Genomic DNA, 11,961 nt, shown 5'->3' with positions numbered 1-11,961 from the left:
TGTTTCTTTATTCACTTTCAACTATTTAATAAAATTATTAAAAGAACTGCTTGTTTTATTATCAAAAAAATAGCACCAAAAAGAAAGACCAGAACTGAGACCTCAAACATCAATTTTGAGGAACAGAATAATAATATCATGAACCAAATGTTTCATATGATGCAACAGCAGATGGTAATGATGCAACAACAGATTCAATAGCAAATGTTACAACATCCACCCCGTCCTGAACCCCAGATACCACCAGTTGTGCCTGTTGTCACTTTTAAGCAGTTTCAATCAGTTAATCCTCCAGAATTTGAGGGCACAGCGGATCCCACTAAGGCTAGGACCTGGCTAAAAGAAATAGAGAAAGCCTTGGCATATGGAAAGTTAAATAAGACCAGAAGACTGATTTTGCTAGCTATTTCCTGAGGGGAGAGGCTAATTATTGGTGGAAATCCAAAAAAGCTTTAGAAGGAGAAGGCATCGTTACTTGGGATAGGTTCACTGAACTATTTCTGGAAAAGTATTTTCCTCATTATATGAAGAACCAGATGGAAATCAAGTTCTTGGAATTAAAGCAAGAGAATACGCCAGTGACTGCCTACGAAGCCAAGTTTACAGAATTGGGTAGGTTTGTTCCGGAAAAGGTTGATACTGACGAGAAACGTGCTAAGAGATTCCAACAGGGATTGCAGCCATGGATTCATAGCAGAGTGGCAGTATTTATATTGACGACATACAAAGCCGTGGTTAAGAAAACCATGATCATTGAATGGGAAAGTGAAATGTCCCAAAAAGAAAAGGGAGAAGGGAATTTTCAGAATCGTTCCAACAGAATGCCGAGATTTCAAGCTCGGGCAAATATGAACTTGAAAAGGATAAGACAAGGCAATCATAGAACGGGTAATCATTTTCAAGCTCCCAACTAGCAGGGAATCATCAGACCACCATTGCCATACTGCAAAACATGTGGTCAGAAACATGCGGGCATCTGCAACAAAGCAAATGTGACATGCTTCAGGTGTAAGCAGAAAGGGCATTATTTCAATGAATGTCCAGCAGTGAAGATAGAAGTTACATGTTTCCAGTGCGGAAAGAAAGGGCATGTTGCTAGGGATTGTAGAGGACTGGCGATGGCAGCTAGTGTTCTGAAAGTATTGGCATTACCTCCACCACCACAGCAAAACCAGCCTAAAGCAAGAACATTTAATATGACTATAAAGGAAGCTGTGCGGAATCCGAGTGTGGTTGCAGGTACGCTTTCTGTGAATTCTGTTGATGCACAAGTATTGATTAATTCTGGAGCAACAAGATCTTTTATTTCTGAAGAATTCATTGATAAGATATGTTGTGAATTTCAATAGTTGGGCGAAACATTAATTATAAAATTAGCGAATGAAGACCAAGTTCCTGTAGATTGGGTATGTCCAGAACGCGATATCGAAATAGCAGGACATCACTTCTCCGTTGACTTGATACCTTTCAAGTTAGGAGAGTTTGATGTTATTCTAGGAATGAATTGGTTAGCCGATAATAATGTTGTAATATCCTGGATATATCATGTAATTATTTTATCAATAAATATTTATTATATTATTATTGCGTGAATTTTGGTGAATTATCTAATGATTGATACTGATATTTGGGTGTATATATATGATAAAATTAGGATATTTTAATTTTTAATTATCTAGAATCAAATATAAATAATTTTGGTATTTTTCTGGTAATTTTTGGATTGTTATATAAAATTATAAGGATTTATTGAATTAATAATTATAATTCTTAAGTAATTATAAAATTACTTTATAAAATCAGGAATCATCCAAATTCAACCGTTTTTGTGTTTTTACAACCCGAAACTCTTTGGAAAACTCTTTCCCAACCTAATCTCATTAGTCTGAACATTTTCCCTGTTTTGACTTTTTCGATCCAGGGTACGGTTTGACCCGTACGAGTCCCGGCGTAAAATTTCCGATACGATAGTCATTTCGGTAGACCAATAAAAATCATATTCTTAAGAGATGGGATATTTTACCTGGTTTTCTCGTAAGATATTTTAAAAGAGGCTTGGTTTTGATAATTATCCAAATCTGGTATCAAATTGTATCATTTTTATAGTTACTTTGCGGCTAAGTAATCTATTTACGGATCAGACATATAAGTGTAATTATGAAATTATAAAATAAATAAAATATGTTATAATTCTATGTAGAGTGTTGTACTTATTATGTTAGGTCACACAACACTGTAGAAGGGGGTTGAATATAGTGTTATTACAATCAAATCGATTTCGAACACAAGTAACAGTAAATAGATATATTCAATATAATAAACTCTGTTACAATGGAACTGTTCTCTCTCAGTGATGAACAAATATCACTAAGAGCTGCTATGTTACATTGTATGATCTTCTCGATAATGATGACACATATAGTGTAAACCTATGTCTGTGTTTATATAGTACACAGTTACAAGATAACTTCTAATTGATATGGAATATAATTCTGTCTCCTAAAATATATCAATCAGATATCTTATAAAAGTCTTCTTATCTTCTAACTCTTTCCATGCATATCTTCTTTTGTTTTAGTCTCGATCTTCTATCCTGTAAATCAGCTTCCTTCCTTAACTGTAAGTCCTCCCGTACTTAAGTTCTGATATGAACTTAAGTTCTGATATCTATCTTCTGACTTCCACTAAGTACTGATTCCAGTAAGTCCTGATATTTCCTGTTTGTTAAGATCTGAAAACTAAATATGAAACATATTAGACATGACATCTCAAATATATCTAACAATCTCCCCCAACTTGTAAATTATGCAAAAATATACAAGTTAATAGATTTGATGATATCAAAAACATTTAAGTTCAAATGCAATAAGAGTTTAATAAGACTATTAACTATAACTTACAGTCCTTGTAGATTCACCATCATCACTAGATCAATCTGAATTCATAATGATTCTTAACAAAATCTTTTACCAGCTTATCTTCAGCTTTTCTCAAAACTTCAACTAATTGTGCTTTGACCTGCATCAGTTCTTCATCTTTACTGTCACCAATTTGATAAATGGCTATTCTGAGAGTTTGAATTGATGTTCTTTCAAGACCATCACCATGTCTGATAACTCTAGGATGTGAAGAGTCTTCATTATAACATAAGCATCTTTCTTTCAGAATAACTTCCACCTTAGCCGAGTTCTTCAGCATATGAATTTATCTTCCATCATCTTCAGTAATCATTGGTATATACTGAGAAGCTTTTGTACCAGAGATTCTGAATAGATCTCTTATAGCCTTCAAAATGTATTCTGACCATCTTCTTGTAATATCAGATTTTACTTACAGAAGATAGTGAATATGTTGAAGCTCTCTGACAGACTTCTTTAGCACATCAATATCAGCTAGTCTGTAAGTTCTTCCATCATTGAGAAATCAGATCAATTTCTCTTTTAGATTTTCCTTATCATGAGCATCTATCACAATTTGAGCAGACAGCACTTTGTCAAGGTGCTTTTGTTTAATTTGTTCATATGGTTTGTCTGTCAACATGATAGGATCTCTTAAAGTAACTTCTACTCCAGTTTGTATCTTTTCTTCATCAGGACCTAATCCAGCTCTATCTCTAGGTTGCTTGGCTCTCAACCAAAATATTGCGAGTTGATTAATCATAAGATTGGACTTTGGTTCAACTGGAGTAGCTTTTTTCCATAACAGCTTCTTCTTATCAGCAATTGTCATCTTTTTCAAATCAACTTGAGCATTGTCAGTAGTTGATGTCTTGATAGCTTGATCAGAATTTGTTGTTTCTTCTGTAGCTTGCTGTTCTTCATTCTGAACAACTTGAGCAGTCTCAGAGGTTGTTTTAGATTCTTCAATTATCTTTCTTCTTTTCAGAATTTTAATAGTTTCATCTTCTATCAAATCATAATCATGCATTGTAGCTTGATAGACTGAAACGGAAGAAATTATCTTTTTCTGGATCTTTAAAGGTTCACCAACCTTTTCTTTTACCTTTGACTTAGGATCAATCTCAATTTATGATCTAGTCTTGGACTTTGAAGCCTCGGAATTTGACTTTTCCTTGATCACAATGCCTTTTTCCTTAGTCCTTGGAGGTTTCTTTGCATCAGAAGCTTTAGACTTAAATTTTGTCTTCTCATCTGCAAATCTAGCTTCTTCCTCCTTGAGAGTTTCCAAATGCACTCCTGGATTTCGTTTCAGAAATAATCTTCTAGCTATCTCATCATCAAGTGTCTGGATTTTAGGATCTTTGTAATAAACAGTAGTCTGCTTCCCCTTTAGCTTCAGAGTTTGTAAAAACTTCTGAGAGTCTTTAGATCCTGACTGAATCAGAATATCAGAACTTGACACCAGACTTTGCTTATCTGAACTTGACTTCAGACTTTTAGCATTCACAGCATCAGAACTTGACTTGTTCTGTGTAGAAGATTTTCCTTGAACTTTTCCTTGACCTCTACTCTTATCAGAGTTTACCTGGTCATCACCTTTGTCATCCTTCTTCTTCAGTATTTGAGTAGGTGAGCATTTGGACTTAACTACCTTCTCCCCCTTTTTGGCATCATCAGGAAGTAAGAGAGAGAGAAGAAGTTCAACTGAAGATTAGATCTCATCCAATTGAGCTTTCTGAGAAGCTTGGTTAGCCAGGACCTCATCAATTTGGGCATGTTGCTTCTTTTGAATCTTCTCAATGGCTTCAATTTTCTCAAGAGTAGGTCTGATATATCTATTCTTGTCAAGGTTGATTTGTAGATCTAGCTTATCAGCATGTTCCTTTAGTGTATCAAAATTTTCATGAGTAGAAGAATGTAGACCTTGAAGATGTTTGGTAGACAGAGCTGTGATCTTGAGTTGTGTCTTGAAATCAGCATTTTTGAGCAACTCATCAGCTTTAGCAATATGCTCTGTCCAAATTTTAGGGCTTCGAATAAAATTTGATTCATTCCACTTCTTGGTCCACTCCACACCTCTGTGAGTATCCTCCCAAGGAATATGTGCTTCCTTTTCAACAAATTTCTTCACCAATGCTTCCTTGCCTAGTATGGAAACTGGAGTCTCAACAGAAACACTGTCTTCAGAACTTAAGGAGGACTCATTATGTTCTGACAGCACAACAGTGTGTAAAGCAACTGGAGATTCAGGAACAACTTCATTAAAATTCTGAGCATCAGAATTTATCTCCAGTATTGGTGTAGATGGTCTCTCAGCATCTAAGATTGGAGAGTTAACTATAGATGGCTGAGCTTCTGTAGATGGAGCTTCTAGATAAAGAACATTTGGTATATTCAAATTGTGAATATCTATCTCAGAGTTTTCAGTTTGTTCTTTAGCATCATCTATAGCTTTAATAGGAGAGACAGGAGGGGTAACCACCGCATCATTAGCAGTGTCTTTTGTGGGCCCTCCAAACCCGGGTCAGAAGTTTGGGGTCCACACACACACACACACCTTATTTATAACCTGCTTATAACAATTATAAAGATAATAGTAATATGCAGTGACCATACTTACCGACTACCACGGATCGCAACATGTTAAAGTATGTACACAAGCCACACATACACACTTTATATTACAACGTCCAAATCCCAACTATTCAAACTCAAAAATGAATATTAAACATTAACACAAACTTTTACAAACTTAAACTATATCAAAAGCCATCAGCTAACTTAACTCGATCAACTTAGACCCCTAGCTCTCACACTGGATTGGGGATCCTCGCTACCAACTGGTTCCTTCTTAATTGGAAAAGAACATAAACAACATCGCATAAATGAGCTAACTAGCTCAGCAGGCCACATTGACAAGACTGAGAATAATGATCATCAAGTGAAAGAATTAAGGTATCAAGTGAACAAGGATTAATGATTTAGAATTGGATATTATATTTTTATTTTAAAAACAAGGGTTAGGCTGTTGATCAGTCACGCACTAACCCCGAGCAAGGCACACAGCTCTGCTCTAATTACTGGATCCAAGGCACACATTGGCCTAACTTGACCACCAATCTGGTCTGACCACGAATCTGGTCCACAATTTTATAAAACAATCCAATTCTAATATAATAACAGAATAATTAATGTAAAGCAATAAACAAAATCATAAGCAACATTGGATGTTCAATAACGAGATGGTTTCAATCTTCAAAGGAACAGTATGGCAATTTCAAAGAATGGTTGTTAGGTAATGAAAGAATCGGATAACAAAGGAATCAACGTTTCAAGATTACAAGGATTTGGTCTTTTAAAGCATAAGGTACAATGGTTTGAGTATGTAAGCAATTTGATTCAGTATTTGGCATTTAGTTTGTATGTATTTGTGGAGTGGTATCGTATATATGTGATTCGTATTCGGGTATACAACAATCAATGGTTCAGAAAGAATAAGGTTTAGGGTTCAGTGCTTCAAAGTACTTGCAATATGAAACAAGACTATTAATCATCTACAATATATCTCGAGAAAGTTCAGAACACATGCCTGGCACTAGCTTGCTAAACCGCACTAATTTCCAATCACAACCGTCTTACTCCTCGACTATCTGCTTCCCTCTCCTAAGCCTTTCCTCTTCTGCTCACATATTATAAGCATCTATCAATACTCAACTCGTATGATTCTATTCAGTATACAATTCTATCTACCCTTCCTTTTTACCCAAATCCGATTAACGGACTGAAAGTTACGCTATAAACAAGTAAACACCGAACATGTAGACCGACAATTAAACAACAAGTCACATATAACACGTAACACGTCAAACAATCAATGGTATATCATTTATAAAGGAGTCTTGGGTCATAAACAGGCTTTCGGGTATTTAATATGATTTTTAAAACATTTTTCGGAATTAAAACGGGTCGTTGGATTAATTTCGAAGCAATAAACAGGGTTCGGTTGGCCAAATCTGGCTTCAAAACAATTTTATAATAATTATCGAGCCTTGAAAACTATTTAAAATAATATTTTAAAGCTCGAAACTATTTTTCAGAAATTTTATATCATTTATAAAGAATTAAATCTAATTGAATAATTAATTAAAATCAAATAATAATTAATTAAATCAATTAATACATTAATTTTTAAATAATTGACCAATTAATCAATTAATTATTAACTAAAATTAATTAACTAATTAATTCAGATTTATTTTTGAATTAAAAATAATTTTTGGAATTTCCATAAATTAAAAATGAATTTTTATAATTAAAATAAATAGGAAATATGATTTTTAAACATTTTATAAACAGGAATCCTATTTTTGAAAACTTTGCAAACTACAGGGACTAAACTTCACCGTGTTCAAAAATACAAGGACCTAACTGCAATTTTACGACCCCTCGCCGGAAAACAGTCGGGGTTCACCGAAGAATTTGTTCCCGGAATCCTCCTACCATCAAAAGCTCCAGAATTAATCTACAATTCACAAGGAATTTAACCATACCATTTAATCACACAGATAATACCTGAATTGGCCAGAAAATGGCCGGGAAGTTCGCTGGTTTCCGGCGAGCTCGACGTAAACTTAAAAACACAACTCCCTTCGATTCAGGAATCCTCTGTTAACGAGCTATACACCAATCGATTGCAAATTTCATAAGGAACACAACCCACTATATTTCAACAGCTAATAGCCCCTAGAACAAAAAGCCCTAATTTTCAATTAAGAACATTCATACGGGTTATAAACCCTAATTTTAAAATTGGAAAATTAAACTCAATTTTGAAAATGTTATTGAACTCTAAATCAATCAGATGACATATAAAAATCATCAGGAGAACAAGTTCTACAACATGCAAGCATCAAATCATTCAAACAATCATCCGTACAAAAATTCATATTCTTAATCAAAATAATTTGAAAATAAATAAAAATACAGAAAATAAACCTTTGATTCTGCAGTGATATGAAGCACAGATTTTGATAGTATATTTCAAGAGCTTTGATTTGAGTACTCGAACTTCACCAACGGATTCCGGTAACACCTTGAAATTGAGGTTTGATTCTCGGTAGGTTTTATGAAATTAGGGTTTCTCTCTGGAAAATTCTATAATTACTGTTTGCAAATGATTTTCGGTACGAAAAAAAATACGGCAAAGGCTATTTATAATTACGGAAAATTAATATCCCGTTGGATCATTCCGGATACAAAATGGTACGTTTATTTATAAAAACATATCTAAACGGTACCGGTTTTCGGGATAATTATCCAAATCAGTATAATTTGTAATGCGGTCTTGATCTCAGCGCCTGGTTACACGTATTACGAGGTGATAATTATAATAGTTAAATAAAATACGAGTTTTATTGATTTACTGAAATGATTAATGTATCGAAAATATTGCGCCGGGACTCGCACAGGACAAACCGTACGCTGGATCGAAAAAGTCGAAACATGGAAAATGCTCGGGATATTGGAATTAGGTTAGAAAAGAGTTCTCGGAAGAGTTTCGGGTTATAAAAACGTAAAAACAGGTGATATCGGTTGGTTCCTGATTATATAAAATAGTTTATAAATACTCGGAAAAAGATTTTATAACATCCATATATTTCCTATAAAATCATAAATCAACATAAAAATAAATAAGAAGATATGACAATTATTGTTAGGTCACACACACTATAGAGGGGGGTGAATACAGTGTATAGTACAATCAAATCGAACTTTAAGAACTCAAGTAACAGAAAAAAACTTTATTCAAAACAATAAACTCTGTTACAGTATGGAACTGTCCTCTCTCAGTGATGAACAAATATCACGAGAGCTGCTAGGGTTACAATGAATAATCTTCTCGATAATGATAACACTTCTAGTGTAAACCCTATGTTTGTGTTTCTATACTACACAGTTACAAGATAATCGCTAATTGATATGGAATATAATTCTGCTTCCTAAAATATATCAATCAGATATCTTTTCTTCCAAGTTAATATTCTTCATAGAATTCCTTCTTCATGCATATCTCTTCTTATGTTTATCTCAATCTTCTCTTCCTGTAAATCAGCTGCCTTCCTTATCTGAACGTTTCCTTTAAGTCCTGATATTATCTTCTGATAAATAACTCCTGAACCTTAAGTACTGATAACTTAAGTTCTGACTTCAGTATAAGTGCTGATTTCAGTTAAGTAATGATTTGTCCTGTTTAAGTAAAATCTGAAAACTAAACATAAATCACATTAGTCATGACATTATCAAATATATCTAACAATCTCCCCCAACTTGTAAATTAGCATAGTATACAGGTTAACAGATATTTGATGATGTCAAAAACATTAAGTACAAATGCATGAGAATTTGACTAGATAACTACAACTTACAGTCCTTAAAGCTTTACCGACTTTAACTTTTGATATATACTTCAGTCTGTATTCATATTAGAATTTGAGCAGTTGTAGATCTTGACTTGGCTTCATTTTCTGATATCTCTGATGTCAGGAGTTGTTCTGAGATAGTTCTTTAACAAACATCTCTCATCATATCTGAGTTCATCGATCATCCTCCTTTTAGCATCTTTAAGTTCTGCAGAATCTTCACCAGTTTGAAAGATTGCAGCCCTGAGATCATTAATTTTAGTTTTCTTTATGTCCTGATCCAGTCTGATCAAATACGCCTTGTTAGACTCAAGATTGAATTCCACAGCCCTGTAACCCAGAAAGGTAGTTATAATCTTAGCAGAGTTAGGCTTCATCTCAACAATATCACCCTTGTGATCTCTGTACTTTGGAAGATATGTGTTGTCAGACTTAACATAATAAAGCCTTTTCTGTCTCTGAATCTGACTCTTCAAATAGTTTGCAGCACTTTCTGTTATTTTGTCATTCACTTGAAGTAAGAATAATACATGTTCCAATTCTTCATAATACTTCAGTGAAATGGCATTTTCCCTTATATGATAAACCTTACCATCTGTCATGAAGTACAACAAGATGTGTTCTTTCAAGTAGGTATGGTAAACCATCTGTACAGATTCTAGTTGATTCAATCTTTCAAGAGTTGCTCCAATACCTGGTTCACTTAAGGAAGTTGGATCATTGGTTGTGTTCTGTATTCTTCTTTCATCAGCACTTCCCAATCCAGTTTTATCACTTGCTTCCTTTCCAGTAACCACTCTTGCTTCAAAACCACTTGCAGCAGTCTTCAAAGGTTGAGTCTGTTTGGCTTTGGTAAATCCTGGTAGGAGTATCTTTGAAGGTTTAACATGAGCAATATCAGAGGTTTCCTTTAATTTATCTTCTGATATCAAGTTAACTTGACCTATGTCAGAGGTTACTTACTTCCTTGAGATATCAAAACTAACTCTATCTTTACCCTGAACAACTTGAGCCATGTCAGAGGTTGTCTTAGAAATTTTTCTTGAAGTCAGAGCAAGATTAGCATCTTCAACAGTAATTTCTTCATCCACAGGAGGCACATAAACCTTGATAGGTTCACCAATTTTCTCTTTGCCCTTAGACCTTGGATCTATCTGCAATTGTGATTTAGCCTTGGTTGCTTCAGGATTTGTTCTTTCTTTTATCACAATGCCTTTGACTTTTGGAAGTTTCTTTTTACCAACAGAAGCTTCAGATTTAGATTTGACTTTTTCTCACTTAAGTCTAGCTTCTTCTTCCATCAGACTTTCCAAGTCCATTCCTGGATTCTCCTTTAGAAATAACTGTCTTGATAATTCTTCATCAAGATCCAAAAGTTCATCAAAACTTATCCTTTTACCAGTAGCAGAAGTAATTCTTTTTCCAGCATCAAAACTTGTCATGTGGCTTGTAATTTCAGCTCTTCTTGATGAGAAACTTCTACCTTGACCATGACCTCCACCCATTCCAGAGTTTCCCTGGTCATCTTTTTCATCATCCTTCCCCTTCAGTGTCTGATCAGTTTTGCATTTGGACTTAATTACTTTCTCCCCCTTTTTGGCATCAACAGGTAAGAGAAGAGAGACAAGCAATTCCACTGAGGCTTGGATTTCATCGAGTTGAGATTGCTGAGAAGCTTGATTTTTCAAAATATCATCAATCTGAGGCTGCTGCTTCTCTTGGGTCTTCTCAATGTAAGAAACTCTGTCAAAGGTAGGTTGAAAGAAACTTTTCTTTTCAAGTTTCTTAACTATTTCTTGCTTGAGCAATTCTTCCTGAATTTTATGTAACTCTGCATGAGTTTTTGAATGGAGACCTTGAAGATGTCTAGTACTCAATGTAGTGACTCGAAGCTGTGTCTTGAAATCATCAGTAATTAACATCTGATCAGCTTTGTCCAAGTGCTCAGCAAGAATCTTTTCAGATGGAACAAAGGTAACTGAGTTCCATTCCTTAGTCCACTCCTGTCCTCTAGGAGTTTCACTCCAAGGTACTGGTGCTTCTCCTCGTACAAACTTCTTGACTAGTTCTGATTTAGAAATAGTTTATGGAGGGGCATGTCCTGAAGGACCAGCTTCATCAGCATCTGCATTTGGAGCAGCATCACCAGTATCAAAAGCATTTGCAGCATCATAACTTACAGAATCAGCATCTTCAGTATGAGAAGCAATAGAGGCTTCAGCATCATCCTCTAAGTGCTGATCTATTTCCAAGTTCTGATCAACAGCCATATCATGATGCTCACCTATATTCTGATCATCAACATCTAAATGCAGAGAAGGTGTGGTAGATAATTATGGAGTTTGAGTAGCATCAGTAACAGGTGTTGTTGATGGATTAATTGTTGTGGGAGCTTCTAAGTAGAGAACCTCAGGCACATCCAGGTTTTTAATATCAATTTCAGCATTTGTGCCTGGGTCTACAGGAGATACAGTTTCATGTACAGGAGACACAGATGGTGTGTTTTCCTTGTCTGTAGCAGCTTCCTGAGGCGGGGACAATGAAGAAGGAGATGCAGTAGCTTCAGAAAATTTTGGTTCTTTTGAGATCAGAGATTCTTGATCTCCTTCCTTAGCTGCTGCTTCCTCATCATCTGAAGCTGG

The 11,961-nt window shown here is 34.9% G+C and overlaps 1 protein-coding gene across 1 annotated transcript; it reads left to right on the top strand.

The window, feature by feature from the left end:
* Positions 1-536: 536 nt before the first annotated feature.
* Positions 537-1,349, top strand: LOC141660110 (uncharacterized). The gene is made up of 2 exons (XM_074467074.1): positions 537-842; positions 918-1,349. The coding sequence occupies exons 1-2, from the start codon at positions 537-539 to the stop codon at positions 1,347-1,349; spliced, it is 738 nt and encodes a 245-aa protein (XP_074323175.1).
* The last annotated feature ends 10,612 nt before the right edge of the window (positions 1,350-11,961 follow it).

Source organism: Apium graveolens, chromosome 5, assembly GCF_009905375.1.
Source record: "Apium graveolens cultivar Ventura chromosome 5, ASM990537v1, whole genome shotgun sequence".
NCBI lineage: Eukaryota > Viridiplantae > Streptophyta > Magnoliopsida > Apiales > Apiaceae > Apium > Apium graveolens.
Note: the sequence above shows the minus strand (reverse complement) of the source record. Positions and strands in the feature narration are given on the sequence as shown.